Source organism: Anomaloglossus baeobatrachus, chromosome 9, assembly GCF_048569485.1.
Source record: "Anomaloglossus baeobatrachus isolate aAnoBae1 chromosome 9, aAnoBae1.hap1, whole genome shotgun sequence".
Lineage (NCBI taxonomy): Eukaryota > Metazoa > Chordata > Amphibia > Anura > Aromobatidae > Anomaloglossus > Anomaloglossus baeobatrachus.
This window is the reverse complement of record NC_134361.1, coordinates 78,674,943-78,700,223: the sequence shown is the minus strand read 5'-3', so window position 1 is coordinate 78,700,223 and position 25,281 is coordinate 78,674,943. Positions and strand designations below refer to the sequence as shown.

General features: G+C 48.9%; 1 protein-coding gene across 1 annotated transcript in view; it reads left to right on the top strand.

Annotated features, from left to right (window-relative positions):
• Positions 1 to 25,281, top strand: part of TBC1D8B (TBC1 domain family member 8B) — a 133,062-nt gene that overhangs the window by 48,419 nt on the left and 59,362 nt on the right. Inside the window, exons 9-11 of the mRNA XM_075323816.1 lie at positions 6,538 to 6,688; positions 6,881 to 7,095; positions 20,220 to 20,337. Coding sequence (XP_075179931.1) covers positions 6,538 to 6,688; positions 6,881 to 7,095; positions 20,220 to 20,337 — 484 coding nt within the window. The remainder of the gene's footprint in view (positions 1 to 6,537; positions 6,689 to 6,880; positions 7,096 to 20,219; positions 20,338 to 25,281) is intronic.

The following is a 25,281-nucleotide window of genomic DNA, read 5'->3' as shown; positions in this document are numbered from 1 at the left end:
TTTGCATACTCCACCCCTCTCACTGTACACAGTGTGAAACCGGATTCCCGCACTTTCTGGGGCACGGCCTCCTCCTCTACACAGGACGCCGGCAGCCATTCATGTCAGTTTTTTCTGTGACTGAGAAAAGAGACAAGTTTGGGAAGACCCTGGCAGGGATTCTGGTGGTCACACACCCGCTGTGACCGGGCGGTAAGCAGCACCTGTGGTGCTGACCCTACTAGTGCCGAAATGCACATATAGATATATGCTTGTACGCTATACATTGCACTGTTCGGTCGCACTTTTGTATTTTGGCTATATACCCTCCTTGATGGTCGGGGGAGATAACAGCATATCGTCTGTGAAAAACAAGGGTGCAAAAGCACAGGTTTTTCTATGCAGCCTGTACAGCATGTACGGCTATACTGCCGGCAGGTTCCACGGACCCCAATTGTATGCAATGCACGGCCCCTGTGGAACTTACTCAGCCGGAGTCTCTGCTAATGGTCCAGGTGATGGGGACGGAGTTTGCAGTATTTACTTCAGACTTTCTGAGACTATGGCTAACATACTAGAAGCCTTGCAGTCCAGACCGGTCCCTCAGACCATGGGCTCTGTTGATTCATTGCCCCTGGTCCCCCCCCCCAGTTGGTACAACAAGGTGCTCCTGGAGTGTCTCAGGGATCCCAGGGTGAGGGGTCTGACTCGGACCGCAGTCCCAGACCCCCTAAGCGACCTCGCTGGGAGCATCCCTTGACGTCACCGCATCATTCAGGGTCTCAGCATGGGGACTCTCTCTATGATAAGGCGGAGGTATCTGATCAGGATTCTGATCCTGAGAATGTTCTCTACCTGGATATACCTGATTGTGACACCGTAGTGAACGATCTTACGGCGTCCATCAACCATATGTTGGTTATTTCTCCCTCAGCTCCTACGCCTGAGGAGTCAGCTTCTCAGCAGGAGAAGTTCCGTTTCAGGTTCCCCAAGCGTACATGGAGTACGCTTTCTGGATCACTCTGACTTCAGGGAGGCAGTCCAGAACCACCAGGCTTGTCCAGATATCGTTTTTTCAAAACGCCTTAAGGATACACGTTATCTCTTCCCTTTTGACCTTGTCAAGGGCTGGGTTCAGTGTTCCAATGTGGACCTCCTATCTCCAGCGGCTAAATCCTTAGTTGCAGTGGAAGATATGGCTTCACTCAAAGATGCCACTGACAGACAGATGGAGCTCTGGTTGAAATCCATCTATGAAGCTATTGCCGTGTCTTTGCTCCAGCTTTCGCAGCCGTCTGGGCGCTCCAAGTGGTCTCAGCGGCTCAAGCGCAAATTGAGGCAGTCACACGTATGTCTGCGTCGCAGGCTGCGTCTTTAACGTCTCAAACGTCAGCGTTTGCGTCATACGCCATTAATGCTGTCCTGGACTCGGCGAGCCGGAAGGCGGTTGCGCAATTCAGTGGTAATACGCAGAGCCTTGTGGTTGTGGGAATGGAAGGCAGATTCTGCTTCCAAAAAAGTGCCTAACCAGTTTGCCATTCTCTGGCGACCGCTTGTTTGGTGAGCGACTGGATGAAATCATCAAACAATCCAAGGCAAAGGATACATCCTTTCCTCAGGCTACACCGATCATACCCCAACAGAGGAGGGGACAGTCGAGGTTCGGTCCTTGCGGGGCGCAGGCAGGTCCAATTCTCCTCGTCCAAAAGGCCTCAGAAGGATCAGAGGAACTCCGACGCGTAGCGGTCTAAATCACGCCCTAAAAAGACCGCCGGAGGCGCCGCTACCAAGGCGGCTTCCTCATGACTTACGGCCTCCTCACACCGCATCCTCGGTCGGTGGCAGGCTCTCCCGCTTTTGCGACACCTGGCTGCCACAAGTAAAAGACCGTTGGGTGAGAGACATTTTGTCTCATGGTTACAGGATAGAGTTCTGCTCTCGTCCTCCGACTCGATTCTTCACAACATCCCCGCCTCCCGAGCGAGCCAAGGCTCTGCTGCAGGCGGTGGGCATTCTGCAGGCAGAAGGAGTGGTGGTCCCGGTTCCTCTTCAGCAACAGGGTCACGGTTTCTACTCCAACCTGTTTGTGGTTCCAAAGATGGACAGGTCCTTCTGTCCTGTTTTGGACCTAAAACTGCTCAACAAACACGTAAGGACCAGGCGGTTCCGGATGGAATCCCTCCGCTCCGTCATCGCCTCAATGTCCCAAGGAGATTTCCTAGCATCGATCAATATCAGGATGCTTATCTCCACGTACCAATTGCTCCTGAGCATCAGCAATTCTTGCGCTTCGCCATAGGAGACGAACACCTTCAGTTCGCGGCACTGCCGTTCGGCCTGGCGACACCCCCAAGGGTTTTCACCAAGGTCATGGCTACAGTAGTTGCGGTCCTCCACTCTCAGGGTCACTCAGTGATACCCTACTTAGACGATCTGCTGGTCAAGGCACCCTCTCAAGAGGCATGCCAACACAGCCGCAACGTTACTCTGGAGATTCTACAGAGTTTCAGGTGGATCATCAATTTTCCAAAGTCAAATCTGACACCGGTCCAATCGCTGACATATCTTGGCATGGAGTTTTCTTACTCTTCCAGCGATAGTGAAGCTTCTGCTGGACAAACAGCGTTCACTACAGACAGGGGTACAATCACTCCTTCAAGGTCGGTCACACCCCTTGAGGCGCCTCATGCACTTCCTGGGGAAGATGGTGGCAGCAATGGAAGCAGTCCCTTTCGCGCAGTTTCACCTGCGTCCTCTTCAATGGGACATCCTACGCAAGTGCGACAGGATGCCGACGTCCCTAGACAGGAACGTCTCCCTCTCTCAAGCAACCAAGGCTTCCCTTCGGTGGTGGCTTCTTCCCACCTCATTATCGAAAGAGAAATCTTGCCTAACCCCGTCCTGGGCGATGGTCACGACGGACGCGAGTCTGTCAGGGTGGGGAGCGATCTTTCTCCACCACAGGGCTCAGGGTACGTGGACTCAGCAAGAGTCCTCACTTCAGATCAATGTTCTGGAGATCAGGGCAGTGTATCTTGCCCTAAAAGCGTTCCAGCAGTGGCTGGAAGGCAGGCAGATCCGAATTCAGTCGGACAACTCCACAGCGGTGGCTTACATCAACCACCAAGGTGGGACACGCAGTCGGCAAGCCTTCCAGGAAGTCCGGCGGATTCTGCTGTGGGTGGAAGCCACAGCACCCACCATATCCGCAGTTCACATCCCGAGCGTAGAAAACTGGGAAGCAGACTTTCTCAGTCGCCAGGGCATGGATGCAGGGGAATGGTCCCTTCACCCGGACGTGTTTCAGGAGATCTGTTGCCGCTGGGGGATGCCGGACGTCGACCTAATGGCGTCTCAGCACAACAACAAGGTCCCGGCATTCATGGCGCGGTCTCAGGATCACAGAGCTCTGGCGGCAGACGCCTTCGTTCAGGATTGGTCGCAGTTTCAACTCCCTTATGCGTTCCCTCCTCTGGCACTGTTGCCCAGAGTGTTACGCAAGATCAGGTCCGACTGCCGCCGCGCCATCCTCGTCGCTCCAAAATGGCCAACGAGGTCGTGGTACCCGGATCTGTGGCATCTCACGGTAGGCCAACCGGGGGAATTATCAGACCGACCAGACTTGCTGTCTCAAGGGTCGTTTTTTCCTTCTGAATTCTGCGACCCTCAACCTGACTGTGTGGCCATTGAGTCCTGGATCCTAGCATCTGCAGGGTTATCTCAAGGGGTCATTACCACTATGAGACAGGCCAGAAAACACACATCTGACAAGATCTACCACAGAACGTGGAAGATATTCTTATCTTGGTCCTCTGCTCAGGGAGTTTCTCCCTGGCCAATTGCCTTGCCTACTTTCTTTCCTTCCTGCAATTCGGTTGGAAAAAGGTTTGTCGCTCGGTTCCCTTAAGGGACAAATCTCAGCGCTCTCTGTATTTTTTTCAGAAGCGCCTAGCAAGACTACCTCAAGTACGCACGTTCCTGCAGGGGGTTTGCCGCTTAGTCCTTCCTTACAAACGACTGTTAGAACCCTGTGATTTGAACAGGGTGCTGATGGTGCTGCAGAAACCACCATTCGAGCCTATGAGGGATTTTTCTCTCTCACGCCTTTCGCAGAAAGTGGTTTTCCTAGGGACAGTCACTTCACTTCGGAGAGTGTCTGTCGGGGCAGCATTGTCATGCAAAGTCCCCTTCCCGGTGTCTCACCAGGTCAAGGGGTTCTGCGTCCGGTTCCGGAATTTCTCCCTAAGGTGGAATCCCCCCTTTCATCTCAATCAGGGTATCCGTACCCTCTGTTTGTCTTCATCCAGTTCACCAATGTGAAAAGGATTTGCACTTGATTAGATCTGGTGAGAGCACTCAGACTCTTCATCGATCGTACGGCGTCCCTACGCCGCTCGGAAGCACTCTTGTCCTTGTCGCTAGCCAGCGTAAAGGGTTGCAGGCTTCCAAATCAAGACTGGCTCGGTGGTTCAAGGAACCAATTCTCTAGCTTATTGTGCTGCTGGCCTTACGGTTCCCTCAGGGCTGAAGGTCCATTCTACCAGAGCGGTGGATGCGTCCTGGGCTTGAGGCACCAGGCTACGGCTCAGCTTGTGTGTCAGGCGGCTACCTGGTCCAGCCTCCACACTTTCACGAAACACTGTCAGGTGCATACCTATGCTTCGGCGGATGCCAGCATAGGCAGACGAGCCTTCAGGCGGCGGTTGCCCACCTGTAGAAAGGGGCCGTCTTACGGCTCTATTACGAGGTATTATTTTACCCACCCAGGGATTGCTTTTGGACATCCCAATTGTCTGGGTCTCCCAATAGAGCGACAAAGAAGAAGGGAATTTTGTTTACTTACCGTAAATTCCTTTTCTTCTAGCTCTAATTGGGAGACCCAGCACCCGCCCCTGTTTTTTTGTATACACATGTTGTTCATGTTGAATGGTTTCAGTTCTCCGATATTCCTTCGGATTGAATTTGCTTAAACCAGTTTATTGGCTTTCCTCCTTCTTGCTTTTGCACTAAAACTGAGGAGCCCGTGATCCCACGGGGGGTGTATAGGCAGAAGGGGAGGGGCCTTACACTTTTAAGTGTAATACTTTGTGTGGCCTCCGGAGGCAGTAGCTATACACCCAATTGTCTGGGTCTCCCAATTAGAGCTAGAAGAAAAGGAATTTACGGTAAGTAAACAAAATTCCCTTCTTTTTCTTTTTTTCTCTTTCTCTTTCTTTCTCTCTTTTTTTCTTTCTTTTCTCTCTCTTTCTGTTTTTTTCCCTCTCTTTTTTTCTTTCTTTCTCTCTTTCTCACCTTCTTTCTCACCTTCTTTCTCTCCTTCTTTCTCTCCTTCTTTCTCTCCTTCTTTCTCTCCTTCTTTCTCTCCTTCTTTCTCTCCTTCTTTCTCTCCTTCTTTCTCTCCTTCTTTCTCTCCTTCTTTCTCACCTTCTTTCTCTCCTTCTTTCTCTCCTTCTTTCTCTCCTTCTTTCTCTCCTTCTTTCTCTCCTTCTTTCTCTCCTTCTTTCTCTCCTTCTTTCTCTCCTTCTTTCTCTCCTTCTTTCTCACCTTCTTTCTCTTTCTTTCTTTCTCTTTCTTTTTTTCTTTTTAAGCTAAGAATATCCAAGCCCCAGGTAGTTACGAATGCAAGGGCCACCTAGCCCTAACATAGACCCCCTATATAAATCATGAGCCTTCACATAGCCCCTAATTACAGTATCAGCCCCCATATACAGTATGAGCCCTCACACAGCCTCCTGTTACTGCAGAAGCTCCCACATAGCCACCTATATCAAGTATGAGCCCCGACATAGCACCTCTATATACAGTGTGAGCCCCCACATAGCCCCTATATTCATCATGAGCCCCAACACATTCCATACACTTATAAAAAACAAACAAACTCCCTTCCGTTCCCTGGGCTCCCCTTCTTCTTGATGCCGGTGTGGACATGCTGGCGCCTGTCTTCTGATGACGTCATTGCGCCGGTGACGGGAACTTCCCTGGAGCTGTGCTTTCTTTCCTTGTTGCTGGTAGAATAGTTCCAGGGAAGCTCCCTGCCTGGAGATCTGCACCAGGGGATCAGGAGGGAGGTGAGTATATGCTGCCTCGCAAATCCTTATAGTGAAGGCAATCTGGCTGTGAGCCCCCTGCACCTTTGTGCCCCGGGCAGTATCCCAGATTGCCCTCATTATAATCTGCCTATGATGCCACTGATTTTGTTGGTGGAATAAATTTCCAGCTATGCAAATTCCCTGCAGTGGGCGCTGTAGGACATTATATAGTATGTCATGGACGGCCATTGCAAAAAAATGACCATGTGTGTAGTATATGGAGTGCACCAGAATAGGAGTGAGAGAGGTCCCCCTCTGACTTATAGTGGGGGGCTCATAATGTTCATATCTGTGGTAGAGACTATATAAAAGGCTCTTCCTGATAAAACAATCCCATATCATGTTACACATAAAGGAGTTTTAAAAAGCCTCCTACCACCATGTAATGTGATGGATGGGTGTAGTATATGATCCGTTGTGCACCGGCATGCTCAGTATAATATGATAAATCATTTTTTATTTTCTGCAGTTAAAAGAAAAAATGAAGGAGCAGTCGTGGAATATCCTGTTCTCCGAATGCGGCCGTGGAGTTAGTATGTTTCGTACAAGAAGAACACGGAATTTAGTAGTCAAAGGCATCCCCGAAACACTGAGGGGAGAACTCTGGCTACTGTTCTCAGGTAACGCAGGTCCATCTTACAGTTATGTCTATACGCCTCTAGATCAGGAACCCACAGTGATGCATTAGGGAATAGTATGATGGAAATCAACCAGTAATTGTTTTATTAGCGTGGCTCCCCTTACCAGCAGGGATTCCAGTCGACAGTGACAGTGTGTCATTCTTATTACTTGTTTGTTTTATTGGGTGCTAGGTGCTGTTAATGACATGGGTGCTAACCCCGGCTACTACACCGAGATTGTGGAGAAGTCTCTAGGTACGTGCACGTTGGCTACTGATGAGATTGAACGAGATTTGCGCAGGTCGTTGCCAGAGCATCCGGCCTTTCAGAGTGACACCGGCATCTCTGCGTTGAGGAGAGTGTTAACTGCATATGCTTACAGGAACCCCAAAATTGGATATTGTCAGGTTAGCCGACTTCAATTTCTTTGGTATAAGATGTTTGCATATGTAATGGTGAAATGGTTTAGGTAATAATGATTCGTGGCAGTGCTCCACGAGGTGCATTGTCTGCAATTGTGTGTAAGCAGGATGTTTTCCACAATGCCGGCCAGCACGTCTCCTGTGTGACCTGCTGGTATGGGACAACCTGTTATATTAGGCAGGGACCGGACTATGATTTTATAGATCTGCTGTGTTTTGCTACTGAGCCGAAAGCTGATTTTAGCAGCCAGTATTACAGTTGCCCACATGGCTTCTTATTTTCTCTGGACAGCTTATCAAAATATCATGGCCAGACAATATTTTATACAGACGTATTGGAAAAACAAAATAAATCATTAGTGATATAGGTCTCCAATCCGTAATATTAAGACATAAGCTGCATCCACTGTAAAATGATAATTACAGTAAAATAAATCTATATAGGGTTATCCAGCTTAAAAAGAAATCATGGACGTATTTATTATTATTATAATTATTATTATTTTTTATTTTAATTATTTAATTTTTTACGGACAGGGTGATAAAGTGACCTATTTTTACTGACTGTCCTGGGATTTCTGGACAGTTGTCAATCCTTAATTTAGGTCAGTTTCACTTCTGAAACTAGTGTTATAACTCTCTAGATCCCAGTATCACAATATAATGAATACCTATTCTATAGTAATCCAGTGTGCCAGCTTTGAGAAATCAAGCTTTGAAGCCACCTGTAAATTCTCATAGGAGTGCACTGGGGGGTGGGGGGTGGAAACACTTTGAATGCATTATTTCCAGGGTAATATTTTATGTGGCATCAAAGCTTAAAGGGAACCTGTCACCAGTTTTTTGGCCAATAATCTGCAGCCACCATCACCGGGCTCTTATATACAGTGCTGGCCAAAAGTATTGGCACCCCTGCAATTCTGTCAGATAATGCTCAGTTTCTTCTTGAAAATGATTGCAATCACAAATTCTTTGGTATTCTCTTCATTTAATTTGTCTTCAATGGAAAAGAAAAAAAAATTGTCATAAAGCCAAATTGGATATAATTCCACACCAAACATAAAAAAGGGGGTGGACAAAAGTATTGGCACTGTTTGAAAAATCATGTGATGCTTCTCTAATTTGTGTAATTAACAGCACCTGTAACTTATCTGTGGCACCTCAGAGGTGTTGGCAATAACTAAATCACACTTGCAGCCGGGTGACATGGATTAAAGTTGACTCAACCTCTGTCCTGTGTCCTTGTTTGTACCACATTGAGCATGGAGAAAAGAAAGAAGACCAAAGAACTGTCTGAGGACTTGAGAATCCAAATTGTGAGGAAGCATGAGCAATGTCAAGGCTACAAGTCCATCTCCAAAGACCTGAAAGTTCCTGTGTCTACGGTGCGCAGTGTCATCAAGAAGTTTAAAGCCCATTGCACTGTGGCTAACCTCGCTAGATGTGGAAGGAAAAGAAAAATTGACGAAAGATTTCAACGCAAGATTGTGCGGATGGTGGATAAAGAACCTCAACTAACATCCAAACAAGTTCAAGCTGCCCTGCAGTCCGAGGGTACAACAGTGTCAACCCATACTATCCATCGGCGTCTGAATGAAAAGGGACTGTATGGTAGGATACCCAGGAAGACCCCACTTCTTACCCCGAGACATAAAAAAAGCCAGGCTGGAGTTGGCCAAACCTTACCTGAGAAAGCCTAAAATGTTTTGGAAGAATGTTCTCTGGTCAGATGAGACAAAAGTAGAGCTTTTTGGGAAAAGCCATCAACATAGAGTTTACAGGAAAAAAAAAAGAGGCATTCAAAGAAAAGAACACTGTCCCTACAGTCAAATATGGCGGAGGTTCCCTGATGTTTTGGGGTTGCTTTGCTGCCTCTGGTACTGGACTGCTTGACCGTGTGCATGAAGTCTGAAGACTACCAACAAATTTTGCAGCATAATGTAGAGCCCAGTGTGAGAAAGCTGGGTCTCCCTCAGAGGTCATAGGTCTTCCAGCAGGACAATGACCCAAAACACACTTCAAAAAGCACTAGAAAATGGTTTGATAGAAAGCACTGGAGACTACTAAAGTGGCCAGCAACGAGTCCAGACCTGAATCCCATAGAAACCCTGTGGAGAGATCTCAAAATGACAGTTTGGAGAAGGCACCCTTCAAATCTCAGGGACCTGCAGCAGTTTGCCAAAGAAGAATGGTCTAAAATTCCTGCAGAGCATTGTAAGAAACTCATTGATGGTTACCGGAAGCGGTTGTTCCCAGTTATTTTGGCTAAAGGTTGTGCAACCAAGTATTAGGCTAAGGGTGCGACCGCACTTTGCTTTTTACCTGCTTTTTACCTGCTTTTCTTTTTCGCTCCTAATTGGGAGACCCAGACAATTGGGTGTATAGCTACTGCCTCCGGAGGCCACACAAAGTATTACACTTAAAAGTGTAAGGCCCCTCCCCTTCTGGCTATACACCCTCCCGTGGGATCACGGGCTCCTCAGTTTTCATGCTTTGTGCGAAGGAGGCACACATACACGCATAGCTCCACTGTTTAGTCAGCAGCAGCTGCTGACTATGTCGGATGGAAGAAAAGAGGGCCCATATGGGGCCCCCAGCATGCTCCCTTCTCACCCCACTTTTGTCGGCGGTGTTTGTTAAGGTTGAGGTACCCATTGCGGGTACAGAGGCTGGAGCCCACATGCTGCATCCTTCCCCATCCCCCTTAGGGCTCTGAGTGAAGTGGGATTTACCGGTCTCCAGGCACAGAGACCGTGCTCCGTCCACAGCCCCGGGGGAATCTGCTGGATATGGAGCGGAGTATCGTCAGGGACAGGGCCCTGCTACGACAAGGTACTCTGTGTCCCCGTACAGTCCGCGCGCACACTGCAGCATTGCTGGGTGTGTTAGTGCGCCGGGGACAACAGCGCTGCGCGCTGGTGCCATTCCTATCTACAGCTTTGCTGAGAGGGGACATGTATTGAAACTGCCGCGCGGCCACTGTTGTCAGCGCTGCGGCGCGGCTGGGACTTGTGGTGCGCCGGGGACTTCCGCGCTGGCCGTGCATATATCACGGCCGCGCTTATTACTCGAGTCCCCGGCTTTCTGCGGCCTAGTTTCTTTTCGTTCCCGCCCCCAGGCCTGCCAGTCAGGGGAAGGGCGGGACGCTGTATAGAATGTCAGCGCAGAGGGCTGGAGTCTGCTTTGCATACTCCAGCCCTCACACTGGGCACAGGGGGACGCCAGTTTCCCGCACTTTGTTTGAGGCACGCCCACGATCCCTCTCTTCACAGGACGCCGGCAGCCATTCCTGTGTGCAGTCTGGGCTGGAGAGAGGAGACTGGGAGACCCAGACACGGGATTCTGGTGCCCACACACCCGCTTTTCAGCGGGCGGTAAGCTGCCCTCAAGGGCTGACCCCACTGGTGCCGAAGTGTATGTTGTATTTTATGCTTGCAGCTTTACATTGCACTGTACGGTCGCTGGGGATCTTCTGCTATATACCCTCCCAGATTCTCAGAGGACACAACAGCATGTCGACCGCAAAAAGCAAAGGTGCCAAGGCACAGGCTTTCTATGCTGCTTGTACCGCTTGTGGGGCTGTTCTACCGGCAGGTTCCACTGACCCCCACTGTGTGCAGTGCTCGGCCCCTGTGGCACTTGCTCGGCCGGGGCCTCTGCTGGAGGTGACCCAGGCAGAACCTCCTGTAAATACTGTCCAGGTGACAGGGACGGAGTTTGCAGTCTTTGCTGACAGATTGTCTGTAACTATGACTAAAATTCTTGAAACATTGCAGTCTAGACCAGTACCTCAGGCCATGGACACTGTTAACTCATTGCTCCCTGGTCCCCCTCAGTCGGAACAGCTCCGGGATCCGGGGGTGTCTCTTGCATCCCAGGGTGATGGCTCTGACACGGACGACAGTCCCAGACAGCCTAAACGAGCTCGCTATGAGCGGCCCTCGACTTCATCACACTGGTCAGGGTCCCAGCAGGAGGACTCTCTGTATGATGAGGTGGAGATGGCTGATCAGGATTCTGATCCTGAGACCGCTCTCAATTTGGATACACCAGATGGTGACGCCATAGTGAATGATCTTATAGCGTCCATCAATAAAATGTTGGACATTTCTCCCCCTGCTCCTCCTGTGGAGGAGACAGCTTCACAGCAGGAGAAATTCCATTTCAGGTATCCCAAGCGTAAATTAAGTGTTTTTCTGGACCACTCTGACTTTAGAGAAGCAATCCAGAAACACCACGCTTATCCGGATAAGCGTTTTTCCAAGCGGCTTAAGGATACACGTTATCCTTTTCCCCCAGACGTGGTCAAGGGCTGGACCCAGTGTCCCAAGGTGGATCCTCCAATCTCCAGGCTCGCAGCTAGATCCTTAGTTGCAGTGGAAGATGGGGCGGCACTTAAAGATGCCACTGACAGGCAGATGGAGCTCTGGTTGAAATCCATCTATGAAGCTATCGGCGCGTCGTTTGCTCCAGCATTCGCAGCCGTATGGGCACTCCAAGCTATTTCAGCTGGTCTTACACAGATGGACACGGTCACACGTACATCTGCTCCGCAGGTGGCACCCTTAACCTCTCAAATGTCTGCATTTGCGTCTTACGCGATCAATGCTGTCCTAGACTCTACGAGCCGTACGGCAGTGGCGTCCGCCAACTCCGTAGTTTTACGCAGAGCCTTGTGGTTAAGAGAATGGAAGGCAGATTCTGCTTCCAAAAAGTGTTTAACCAGTTTGCCATTTTCTCGTGACCGATTGTTTGGGGAGCGCTTAGATGAAATCATTAAACACTCCAAGGGTAAAGATTCATCTTTACCTCAGCCCAGACAAAATAAACCCCAACGGAGGAGAGGACAGTCGGGGTTTCGGTCCTTTCGAGGCTCAGGCAGGTCCCAATTCTCCTCGTCCAAAAGGACTCAAAAGGATCAGAGGAGCTCAGATTCTTGGCGAACTCAGTCACGGCCAAAAAAGACAGCCGGAAGACCCGCGACCAAGGCGGCTTCCACATGACTTTCGGCCTCCTCTCTCCGCATCCTCGGTCGGTGGCAGGCTCTCCCGCTTTGGCGACATTTGGCTGCCACAGGTCACAGACCGTTGGGTGAGAGACATTCTGTCTCACGGGTACAGGATAGAGTTCAGCTCTCGTCCTCCAACTCGCTTCTTCAGAACTTCTCCACCTCCCGACCGAGCCGATGCTCTGCGGCTAGCGGTGTCCACTCTAAAAGCGGAAGGAGTGGTGACCCCCGTTCCTCTTCTGGAACAAGGTCACGGTTTTTACTCCAATTTGTTTGTGGTGCCAAAAAAGGACGGGTCTTTCCGTCCTGTTCTGGACCTAAAACTGCTCAACAAGCATGTGAAAACCAGGCGGTTCCGGATGGAATCCCTCCGTTCCGTCATCGCCTCAATGTCTCAAGGAGATTTCCTAGCATCAATAGACATCAAAGATGCTTATCTCCACGTGCCGATTGCTCCAGAGCACCAGCGTTTTCTACGCTTCGTTATAGGAGACGAACACCTTCAGTTCGTAGCCCTGCCTTTCGGTTTGGCGACAGCTCCAAGGGTCTTCACCAAGGTCATGGCAGCAGTAGTAGCAGTCCTGCACTCTCAGGGTCACTCGGTGATCCCTTATTTGGACGATCTACTTGTCAAGGCACCCTCTCAAGAGGCATGCCAGCACAGCCTGAACGTTGCGCTGGAGACTCTCCAGAGTTTCGGGTGGATCATCAACTTTTCAAAGTCAAATCTCACCCCGACCCAATCGATAACATACCTTGGCATGGAGTTTCATACTCTCTCAGTGACAGTGATGCTTCCGCTGGACAAACAGCGTTCACTACAGACAGGGGTGCAATCTCTCCTTCAAGGCCAGTCACACCCCTTGAGACGCCTCATGCACTTCCTAGGGAAGATGGTTGCAGCAATGGAGGCAGTCCCTTTCGCGCAGTTTCATCTGCGTCCACTACAATGGGACATTCTCCGTCAATGGGACGGGAAGTCGACGTCCCTCGACAGGAACGTCTCCCTTTCTCAGGCGGCCAAGGAATCTCTTCAGTGGTGGCTTCTTCCCACCTCATTGTCAAAGGGAAAGTCCTTCCTACCCCCATCCTGGGCGGTGGTCACGACGGACGCGAGCCTGTCAGGGTGGGGAGCGGTTTTTCTCCACCACAGGGCTCAGGGTACGTGGACTCAGCAAGAGTCCACCCTCCAGATCAATGTTCTAGAAATCAGAATAGTGTATCTTGCCCTACAAGCCTTCCAGCAGTGGCTGGAAGGCAAGCAGATCCGAATTCAGTCGGACAACTCCACAGCGGTAGCATACATCAACCACCAAGGTGGCACACGCAGTCGGCAAGCCTTCCAGGAAGTCCGACGGATTCTAACGTGGGTGGAAGACACGGCTTCCACCATTTCCGCAGTTCACATCCCAGGCGTGGAAAACTGGGAAGCAGACTTCCTCAGTCGCCAGGGTATGGACGCAGGGGAATGGTCCCTTCACCCGGACGTGTTTCAGGAGATCTGTCGCCGCTGGGGGATGCCGGACGTCGACCTGATGGCGTCACGGTACAACAACAAGGTCCCGGTTTTCATGGCACGGTCTCACGATCACCGAGCTCTGGCGGCAGACGCCTTAGTTCAAGATTGGTCGCAATTCCGACTACCTTATGTGTTCCCACCTCTGGCATTGTTACCCAGAGTGCTGCGCAAGATCAGGGTCGACTGCCGTCGCGCCATCCTCGTCGCTCCAGACTGGCCGAGGAGATCGTGGTACCCAGATCTGTGGCACCTCACGGTAGGCCAACCATGGGCACTACCAGAACGACCAGACTTGCTATCTCAAGGGCCGTTTTTCCATCTGAATTCTGCGGCCCTGAACCTGACTGTGTGGCCATTGAGTCCTGGATCCTAGCGTCTTCAGGATTATCTGGAAATGTTATTACCACCATGAGGCAGGCTAGAAAACCATCCTCCGCCAAGATCTACCACAGGACGTGGAAGATATTCTTATCTTGGTGCGCGGCTCAGGGAGTTCCTCCCTGGCCTTTTGCATTGCCTACTTTTCTTTCCTTCCTGCAATCCGGGTTGGAAAAAGGTTTGTCGCTCAGCTCCCTTAAAGGACAAGTCTCAGCGCTATCTGTATTTTTTCAGAAACGCCTAGCACGACTTACTCAGGTGCGCACGTTCCTGCAAGGAGTTGGTCATATCGTCCCTCCTTACAAGCGGCCGTTAGAGCCCTGGGATCTGAACAAGGTTCTAATTGCTCTCCAGAAGCCGCCTTTCGAGCCTATGAAGAATGTTTCCCTTTCTCGTCTTTCACAGAAAGTGGCTTTTCTAGTGGCGGTCACGTCTCTTCGGAGAGTGTCCGAGCTAGCGGCGCTCTCATGCAAATCTCCCTTCCTGGTGTTTCACCAGGACAAGGTGGTTCTACGTCTGGTTCCTGAGTTTCTCCCAAAGGTGGTATCCCCCTTTCATCTCAATCAGGATGTCACATTACCTTCCTTGTGTCCTCATCCAGTTCATCAATTTGAGAAAGGTTTGCATTTGTTGGATCTGGTCAGAGCACTCAGGATCTACATTTCCCGCACGGCGCCCTTACGCCGCTCGGATGCACTCTTTGTCCTTGTCGCTGGTCAGCGTAAAGGGTCGCAAGCTTCCAAATCCACCCTGGCCCGGTGGATCAAGGAACCAATTCTTGAAACCTACCGTTCTGCGGGGCTTCCGGTTCCTTCAGGGCTGAAGGCCCATTCTACCAGAGCCGTGGGTGCGTCCTGGGCATTACGGCACCAGGCTACGGCTCAGCAGGTGTGCCAGGCGGCTACCTGGTCGAGTCTGCACACCTTTACCAAGCATTATCAGGTGCATACCTACGCTTCGGCGGACGCCAGCCTAGGTAGACAAGTCCTTCAGGCGGCGGTTGCCCACCTGTAGGACAGGGCTGTTTGACGGCCCTATCACGAGGTATTCTTTTACCCACCCAGGGACTGCTTTTGGACGTCCCAATTGTCTGGGTCTCCCAATTAGGAGCGAAAAAGAAGGGAATTTTGTTTACTTACCGTAAATTCCTTTTCTTCTAGCTCCAATTGGGAGACCCAGCACCCGCCCTGTTTTCTTAGGGATTTTTGTTTTTTTCGAGTACACATGTTGTTCATGTTGAATGGTTTCAGTTCTCCGATGTTTCTTCGGATTGAATTTGTCTTTAAACCTGTTTATTGGCTTTCCTCCTTCTTGCTTTGGCACTAAAACTGAGGAGCCCGTGATCCCACGGGAGGGTGTATAGCCAGAAGGGGAGGGGCCTTACACTTTTAAGTGTAATACTTTGTGTGGCCTCCGGAGGCAGTAGCTATACACCCAATTGTCTGGGTCTCCCAATTGGAGCTAGAAGAAAAGGAATTTACGGTAAGTAAACAAAATTCCCTTCTTTACCTGCTTTTTACCTGCTTTTTTGCTGCTTTTTCAACTGCAGCATTTAATGCCAAAATGGTTGTGTTCTGCTTTTCAAGCAAAGTCTATGGGAATTTGGTTTGCTAGACCGCACTATCCAGTTCAAACTGCAGCCTTTTTGTTGCAGAAATTTGGTCAAAAACCCAGCTTTGCAGTGCAAAACCCAAATAGCAAAAACAATTGACATGTCAATTGTTTTTGCTATTTGGGTTTTGCACTGCAAAGCTGAGTTTTTGACCAAAGTATTAGGCTGAGGGTGCCAATACTTTTGTCTGGCCCATTTTTGGAGTTTTGTGTGAAATGATCAATGATTTGATTTTTGTTTCATTCTCTTTTGTGTTTTTTCATTGCAAGCAAAATAAATGAAAATAATAATACCAAAGAAATTGTGATTGCAATCATTTTCAAGAAGAAACTGAATATTATCTGACAGAATTGCAGGGGTGCCAATACTTTTGGCCAGCACTGTATAGCATTCTAACATGCTGTATATAAGAGCCCAGGCCGCTGTGTAGAACATAAAAATGACTTATAATACTTACCTAGCAGTCACACTGCAGTGGATTTCAGTCAGATGGGCGTCTCTGTTGTCCAGTGTCGGCGCCTCCTCTTTCGGCCGTCTTCGTCCTACTTCTTCTGTAGCCGGGGTGCATAACGCGTCCTACGTCATCCACACTCACCGGCATTGAGGTCCTGCACAGGCGCACTTTGATATGCCTTGAGCAGGGCAGATCAAAGTATTTTAGTGCGCCTGCACGGGACCGGCAAGTGTGGATGATGGACGCGTCATGCACACAGGCTTCAGAAGGAGGACGAAAATGGTTGAATGTGGAGGCGCCGACACCGGAGAATGGAGACGCCGATCTGACTAAAATCCACCGCAGCGACCGTTTAGGTGAGTATTATAAATTGTTTTTTACGTTCTACACAGCGGCCTGGGCTCTTGTATACTGCATGTTAGACTGCTGTATATAAGAGCCCACTGGTGGTGGCCACAGCTTATAGGGCCGAAAAACTGGTGACAGGTTCCCTTTAATTTTGAAGGGTTAAAACAATGGAGTACTGCACAATTTGTATGATTTTTTTGTTGCACTAGGTTTTATACAGCCAAACCTCAAGCTTTAGTAGAGTAGGAAACTCTTCCTTGACAAGTTCCTTTTAGGTGAGACCTGACAGCTGATGTATTCTGCCCGATGTATGATTTCGGCCATGTACGTTCGACTGCAACCTTTAATATAAAAAAAAATTACTGTATTAGCTGCCGAGAACCGAGATTAATGGAAAAGGTGAGTTCCTGGCAGCTTGTTCCCAATGATTGACAGGTCTCTCCCTCTACATGCGGTCACTCCAGGGGAGCTGGCAGGGTGAAGCCTCTGAGGACCGCCGGTACGACTAGTGTCTCGCACAGCTCGGGCCCCAGGAGCATTAAACAATGATTTTTTTTCTGAAACTCCTCCACATTTCAGCATTAAACATACATGGCTGAAGTCATACAGCCGGTGCCTGATATACACTGCCTGTGATTGGGACAGCACGTACCAGTTGTCATTTTCATTTCGATCCTGTCAGGTCCCCATGCCCTCCAACCCGATAGCTTTCATATATGTATTGCTAAATTCCCTGCCTATCCAGCCCTGTATAATATTAGTCGCATAAATCCCTGTTTAAAAAAAGGTATTTATAAGCTGTGATTTTCTTATGCTATTTAGGCTTTTGAATAGTCAATGGGGCATTAGTTTCCTAAGACTTGTCGGCCCTCTCCACATGTTATCATGCCCCTCTGGGCTTATAACATGATTTGCAATAGCCAGCATCATCACCAGCTGCCTGTAAATCTTGCGCATGTGCGTGCCTTTATTCCACAGCGTCATTGTGCCCCTGAAGCCAGGTGTATGTGTCTCTGCTTTAGAGGCACACTGCGCATGACCAGAAGTGCAGAAGACAGTTTACATACACAGAGGAGCTGAAGAACAGGCGTCTTCTGCACTTCTGGACCTGCGCAGTGCTCCTCTCTGAAGTTGTGACGCGTACGCCCGGCTTCCGAGGCACAATGATACTGCTGAAAGAGACACTCACGTGCGCGAGATTTACAGGGAACTAGCAATGAAACTGGCTCTTGCAAATTATGACCTCCACAGGGGCATGATAACATGCGGAGAGGGCTGACTAGTCTGGAGAAACCAATGCCTCATCGACTAACCACAGGCCTAATTAGCATATGAAAAACAGAGCTGATAACTACGGTTTCTAAAGATCTGTTTGTGTCTAAAGCTGGGTTCACACATAGCGACAACGACATCGCTGTTATGTCACCATTTTCTGTGACGTAACAGCGACCTTGTAAGTCGCTGTTATGATCGCTGCTTAGCTGTCAAACACAGCGACGCAGCAGCGATCATAACGTCGCTACATGTGCAGAGAGCAGGGAGCCGCGCGCACTGCTTAGCGCTGGCTCCTTGCTCTCCTAGCTACAGTACACATAGGGTTAATTACCCGATGCGTACTGCAGCTACATGTGCAGAGAGCAGGAGCCGGCACTAGCAGCAAGAGCGGCGGAGGCTGGTAACGAAGGTAAATATCGGGTAACCAGGGAAAGGTCTTCCCTTGGTTACCCGATGTTTACGCTGGTTACAGCTTACCGCAGCTGCCAGACGCCGGCTCCTGCTCCCTGCTCGCTTCATTTCGTCGCTCTCTCGCTGTCACACACAGCGATGTGTGCTTCACAGCGGGAGAGCAACGACGAAAAAAATGAAGCAGGACATTCAGCAACGAGCAACGACCTCACAGCAGGGGCCAGCTCGTTGCTGGATGTCACACACAGCGACAGCGACGGGACGTCGCTGCAACGTCACAGAAAATGGTGACGTAGCAGCGACGTCGTTGTCGCTGTGTGTGACACCACCTTAATGTAATAAAGGGTCTGACGGTCTGATAGGTAGGGAGTTTAGCTCTATATATATATATATATATATATATATATATATATATATATATATATATATATACATACATACATACATACATACATACATACATACATACATACATACATACATACATACACGAATGCTGCTGGGTTGGAGGGCACAGGGGACGCATTTATTTTAGCAGAATAAAAAATATTGAAGAGCTACAAGTCTCTACTCCATCCTATGGTTGTTTTAGTGTATTTAAAAAAATGCTTTTTTTTATTTCATTTTCATATCACTATGTTAGAAAAAAACCCTAAAATTTGCAATTTTTACATTGGCCATTAGGTTCCACATTAGATTCCTACCTCTTGTTCAGCACATTAATCTTAGGAGCAATACACCGACTCGCCCTACTGAATTGTATTCAAGTATTCAGGATGGATTTAGAAGGGAGGGGGAGGAGGTGAGCTGTGACATCACCTCTTGTGGACGGTGGATCCCATGTTGCCTACCATTCATTACCTACATTTTGATTTTAATTCTATCTATGAGGATAATGAGGCAAAGAAAAAGTCTACTGCACGGGAGAAGTTGTATTAGATCCGTTGGCCAATGATAAAATTGCTAGATTTCAGTTTTGTTTAAAATATATTGATATTGAAATATAAGAAAAATTAATAAAATATCGGGAATTAAAAAAAAAAAAAAATGTGTGTGTGTATATATATATATGTGTGTGTATATATATATATATATATTATATATATTATATATATACATACACGAATGCTGCTGGGTTGGAGGGCACAGGGGACGTGACGGGTTCCCTTTAAAGAGATCATTGTGTTACATGTATCCACAACTAGAGGGTGCACAGTGCCTCCTGTGTTATTGAACGCATTGTATACACAGTGTGCTGTATACCGCTACTAAGCTTTCTGTACTGGAGGCTGCCAGCCGCCACAATATTATCTCAGATGTATGCCTATAAGGGGGATTTAAAGCTCTGTATCAGAAAATCAAATGACTTCCTAAATATATATTTAAGAAATTAAATCACAGGATTCTTAACATGGTATTGAAGGGTGAATGTGCACTTTAAAGAGGTTCTGTCATCTCCCCCAATTGTGTGTTGTTGTGGGGTTTGTTTTTTTTTGTTTTTATATTTTTTAGTAAATACTTCTATTGGCCATGAGATTCTAATTCTGGAGCATTTTTTCTTTCGACTCTTCATAGCATTGTTTCTATGTTATTCCTCATAGAAATGTATAATGAAAATGGACAACTGGGTGTGACTATTTGGAGGCGTGTCCCTACACGGTCTGACACTGTCCAATCACTGCGGACTGTTCCAGACTCTGCAGGGATATACCTAATTAACAAGAAACAGGGTAACACACCCGGTTGTCAATTTATTCATACATTTCTTGGTAGAATAATATAACGGACACAATTTAAGGTTCTAAGAAAAAGATGCTCCAGTATTATCATTTCATGAGCAATGCAAGTATTTATTTATTAAAACCGATATATCTGGGGTCATGACAGTCCACTCTTCAGCATGTAGTTTGCACACATGGTTGTTTTATTGTACTATTTCTGATGACTTGGGAGCCTCTGGGTCCAGAGACCCTCTTACAGCCCCGCTGTGGGTACCGGCCACTCCTGACCAAACCATTACAGGAACAGTTCACATAATGTATCTGCATGGTGTAAAGCATGAATCTGCTATAAAGCATCAGTGTCCTGCCTTGTGTCTCTGCAGGCAATGAATATCCTTACATCCGTTCTACTCCTTTATGCCAAAGAAGAGGAGGCCTTTTGGTTGCTTGTGGCAGTGTGTGAAAGGATGCTGCCAGATTACTTCAACCGGAGAATTATCGGTAAAACACATGTGATTAATGGTTATTTCCCCACTGTAATTTAGCCTTATCATTAATATAATAATCGTGTGGTTAGTAAGCACTGACCATTCAGTGTGCTGCATCATCTGTAGATCTGAAAACAAAGAGGTTAAAGGGATTTTATTGTGTTTTTCCAAAAATAAGACAGGGTCTTATATTATTTTCCTTGCCGAAAAAGGGGCTAGGGCTTATTTTTGGAGTAGGGCTTATATTAAAGCCTACTCCAAAAATCCCTAAAAAATCAAGCTAGGGCTTATTTTGGGAAAACAGGGTACGTTTTAAAACTTTATTGTATTTTATGGTTGGAAAGGTTAAAACACACATTAAATGATATTACTCAGCCTCCCTAGGCCAGCGATAACTTTCCGCTGTTGCTCCCATCACGTCTACAGCTCTCATAACTCGCTGCAGGCAATCACTAGGTTTAGCAGTTAGTGCCATCTACATCGGCAGGGCCGCGCCATCTCTTTATTAGCTGCTGTTGTTAAGAGGCTACGCTAGCCCGGGGAGGCTGGTAACCGCTCCATTTGTTATTTTACACCTCTGCAACACTGTAATACATTAGAATATTAAGAAAGACCTCAAAGCGCAAATTGATGTAACCACGTAAGTGCTGGGATCTGTGTGTGCGACGTGCGTAGCAGCTGGGCTGATGCTGGCTATGTTACTTAGCAGTCGACAATTGAGCCCCCTTCTGTGGCACAGCTGAAAAAAACAACACCGTATCACTATGCTTTGTGAGAGTATACACGCTAAGCAAGTGCTGGGAAAGCGTCCTGTTCCTGTACTGACATTACTTGTCAGTCATCAATACCTCTAAGGCTTATTTTCAGGATAGGGCGTATTTTTGGGGAAACACAGACCTGGGGGTAAGATTAACCCTCAAAAAAGGCAGACGTTCCCGAGTAGAATCATACTTACCAGACCTCAGACATCTGCATCGCTCCCAGGTCCTCCTGCGATCCACAGTAGGCACTCCCAGTAGGTCCTTGTGTGCTCCACAGCAGTCCTCCCTGCTTCTGGCCGGCACTCACACACATTAGATCGCAGTAGTATCACACACGCATAAACATCCGGAGATACCGTACTGCTTCTGGATGGCAGGGGGACCTGGGACGCTGTGGAACGCAAGGAGCTGCTGTGGAACACATCGAGGACTTGCGGTGGAATGCATTGATGCGTTCCACCACAGGCCCGCTATGCGTTCCATTGCGTCTCAGGTCCCCGGAGCAGTATTGTGTGTGTGTGTGTGTGTGTGTGTATGTGTGTGCGTGTGTGTGTGTGTGTATGTGTGTGTGTGTGTGTGTGTGTGTGTGTGTGTGTGTGTGTGTGTGTGTGGTGTCCACCATAGGTCCTTGTGTTTCACAGCATCCCGTTCAGGGCCTGGTGAGTACGATTGCAACGTCTGTCTTCTCTGTATTGGGTGTGTCTGCTTTCCTGCCCTGGAGACTTCATTATCAAACAACAACTAGGGCTTATTTTGGGGGTAGAGCTTATATTTAAGCCTTACTCCAAAAAGGCCGAAAACTCCTGCTAGGACTTACTTTAAGGTTAGGGATTATTTTCTGAGAAACACTGTACCTGTAGGTGTTCATCATTTCTGGAAAGTGATATTGCATCATTAGATCCAGGGAGAATTTAATGCGCAGCAATACTAAAGGAGAGAATGGATCACACATGTTTTAGTGATAACAATTACTTAAAGTATATATTGTACTTCAAGTAATACCAGACCTTTGTGTCATAAATAAAGCAGAAAAAAATATAAAAATGCATGAAATTATTTATATAGAAAATTCTATTTCTTTATTGTCCCTTATGGGAGACCCAAACCATGGGTGTATAGCTTCTGCCTCCGGAGGACACACAAAGTACTACACTAAAAGTGTAGCTCCTCCCTCCGAGCATATACACTCCCCGGATGACAAATCCAACCAGTTCAATGCTTTGTGTTCAGGAGGTCACACACACACATGCATCCTCTGATTTTTGATTTTTGATTTCAAAGATTTGGAAGAAAAGCGGGTCCAATCTGGACTCCCGGCATGTCCCTTCTCACCCCACTGTGTTGGCGGTGCTGTTAAGGTTGATTTCAGGGCTGGAGCCTTCACATGCCGCGCTCCTTCGCCATCCCTTGGGGCTCTGGTTTGAAGTGGGAGCCATCACGGTTCTCACTGCTTTGCAGGAGACCGGTCTCCATCCGCAGCCCTGTTCAGGATCCTGCCGGACGGAGCGATGACCCCCCAGGGACCTGGCACCTGCGTCTCAAGCTAAGTACTGAGACGTTATTACCACAGAAAGTGGTCTTTCTAGGGGTCCCTTGTACTTTATTTGTGGGGGAGAATGTGTTATATGTATGTTTTAACATTTCCGGCCGGTTCTCCAGTTTTCACTGGAGAACCGCGCCGATGGTGCCTGCACGCTGGCCGCATGTTTAAATCTAGGCCCCGGCTTCGCCTGAGGCCTAGTTTCGATTTTATGTCAGTCAGTGCAGTGAGACAGGGTGGCTCCGCCCACCGGCTGCTCAGCACAGGGAAGGGACACTCCTCACTGAGGAAAGATTCCCTCCCCTGTATGCCTCATTTGCCCTCCGTCCTGCTCTCAGAGTAGGCCCCGCCCCCTCTCCTCGCTGCGGACGCCATGTTCTCAGCGTTCTAGGGCACAGAGATCAATGTCTGCAAACACATTGTGACAAATGGGGGCCTGGGACAGAGCCCCCAGTTCTGGGGGATCTGGAGGGCACAGAGATGCCCCTATGTTAAACAGTCTGGCAAGCCACAACCTCCGGTTGTGCAGCTGCTTATACACTCTGTTTATATACTCTGCTGGGGTTTTTTTTCCGAAAAGCCCCCACTTCTGGGGAATCTGGAGGGAACAGAGATGCCCCTATGTTAAACGGTCTGGCAAGCCACAACCTCTGGTTGTGCTGCTGCTTATATACTCTGTTTATATACTCTGCTGGGGGTCTTTCTGGACAGAGCCCCCACTTCTGCAGCATGTCTTATATCAGTGCAGGGCTGCAAGGCTGTTTTTTATTATGCACCGCATGTTGACTCGTACTGTCTGTACCGAGCACATAACCACATTGTGATGCCTGCTCTGACATAGTGGTGCCTCAGCCTGGAGGCTTATCCCCAGTGGTCCCTCCGGCTGCTCCGGCTCCGGGGTAGAATCCCTCTCTCCAGGGGACAGCTGTCCCGGACACTGCTGAGCATGCATCAGCCCCCTTCTCAGGGCGCTTCTGCTGCTACGGCTCGCTCAGCAAAGCTCACAGAGGATTCTTCATCTGGGAGCCCGTCCTCCTAAAATGGAGACGCAGGGTCCCCTTTCCCTCCTCGCCCCGCGGCTCTGGTTCACGAGCTGACTCGCAGGACACGGAGGATGCCTTACTGGGGGCTCGGACGCTCTCCATGTACCCCATTGATCTGTCCGAAAGTGACGCAGATGCTAATGATTTGATTGCGTCCATTATATTTGTACTGGACCTCAATCCGCCTGTATCAGGGGAGCACCCCTCTTTGGCAGAAAAGCATCAGTATACCTTGCCTAAGAGAACAAGGAGTGTGTTCCTTATCCACTCCAGCATTCAGGTCACTGTGACCAAGCCCAGAGCCTGTCCTGACAGACGCTTCCCAGAGCGTGGTTCTGATGACTGTTTCCCCCTTCCACCAGTGGTGGTCAAGGAGTGGGCTCATTCACCAAGGGTGGACCCTCCGGTGTCTAGACTTTCAGCCCGGACAGTTGTATCAGTGGCTGACGGCACCTCTCTGAGGATCCCACTGTCCACCAGGTTGTCCTTCTGGCCAAATCTATATATGAGGCGGCAGGGGCCTCGTTCTCCCCATCTTTTGCAGCAGTGCGGGCTCTCAAAGCCATCTCTGCTTCTCGGGAGGAGATGCATTCCCTCACCAGGGCCTTTATGCCCGAATTGGTTGCCTTAACTTCCAGGCTTCAGTCTTTTCATCATATAGCTGGAGACTGTCACCGCACTGCGGTGGCCTCGGCTACTTCCCTCGCTATCCGCAGGTTCCTGTGGCTTCGAGAGTGGAAGGCAGATGCTTCTTAAGAAGTTCCTTGCTGGACTCCCTTTTGCTGGGACCAGTCTATTCGGTGAACAACTGGATGAAATTATTAAGGAAGCTTTTGTCAGGAAGAGTACTTCCATGCCACAACCCAGGAAACCTTCCAGGGCAGGAACCAGTCGAGGTTTCGTTCCTTTCGTTTCCTCTAACTGGTCGTCCTCTAAGCCCTCGGCCTCGTCCACTAACTCAGCCAAGGTCCGTAAACCAACTGGCGCATGAAGCCGCGTCCTAAGTCGGCAGGAGCTGCTGCCACCAAGGCAGCCTCCTCTTGATTATCTGGCCGCGCCAGTAACGTCCTTGGTCGGTGGCAGGCTCTCCCTCTTGGGCGACGTGTGGTTTCAACACGTCTTCGATCAGTGGGTGTGGGTTACCATCTCCCACGGCTACAGAATAGAATTCTATTCAGCCGCCAAACAGATTTTTTCTGACAACTCCCCCCTGCTCCAAGGCCGCCGCCTTCTCACAGGCCGTGGCATTCTTGCAGGCCAATGGAGTAATTGTACCAGTTCCCGACTGGGAACGGTTCTGAGATTTCTACTCAAATCTCTTCCTAGTCCCCGAAAAGGACGGTGCTTTCCGACCTGGATCTCAAGCTTCTCAACAAGCATGTTCAGGTGCGGCAATTTTGCATGGAATCTCTGCGATCAGTCAATAACCCAAGGAGATTTCTTAGCATCCATCGACATCAGAGATGTCTCTCTGCATGTGCCATTCGCAGTTTCACACCAGCGTTGGCTACGTTTTGTAATCGGAGAGGAACATTTCCAATTCGTGGCTCTCCCCTTTGGGTTAGCCACGGCCCCTCGTGTATTCACCAGTTGCGGTTCTGCTCCTCCAGGGG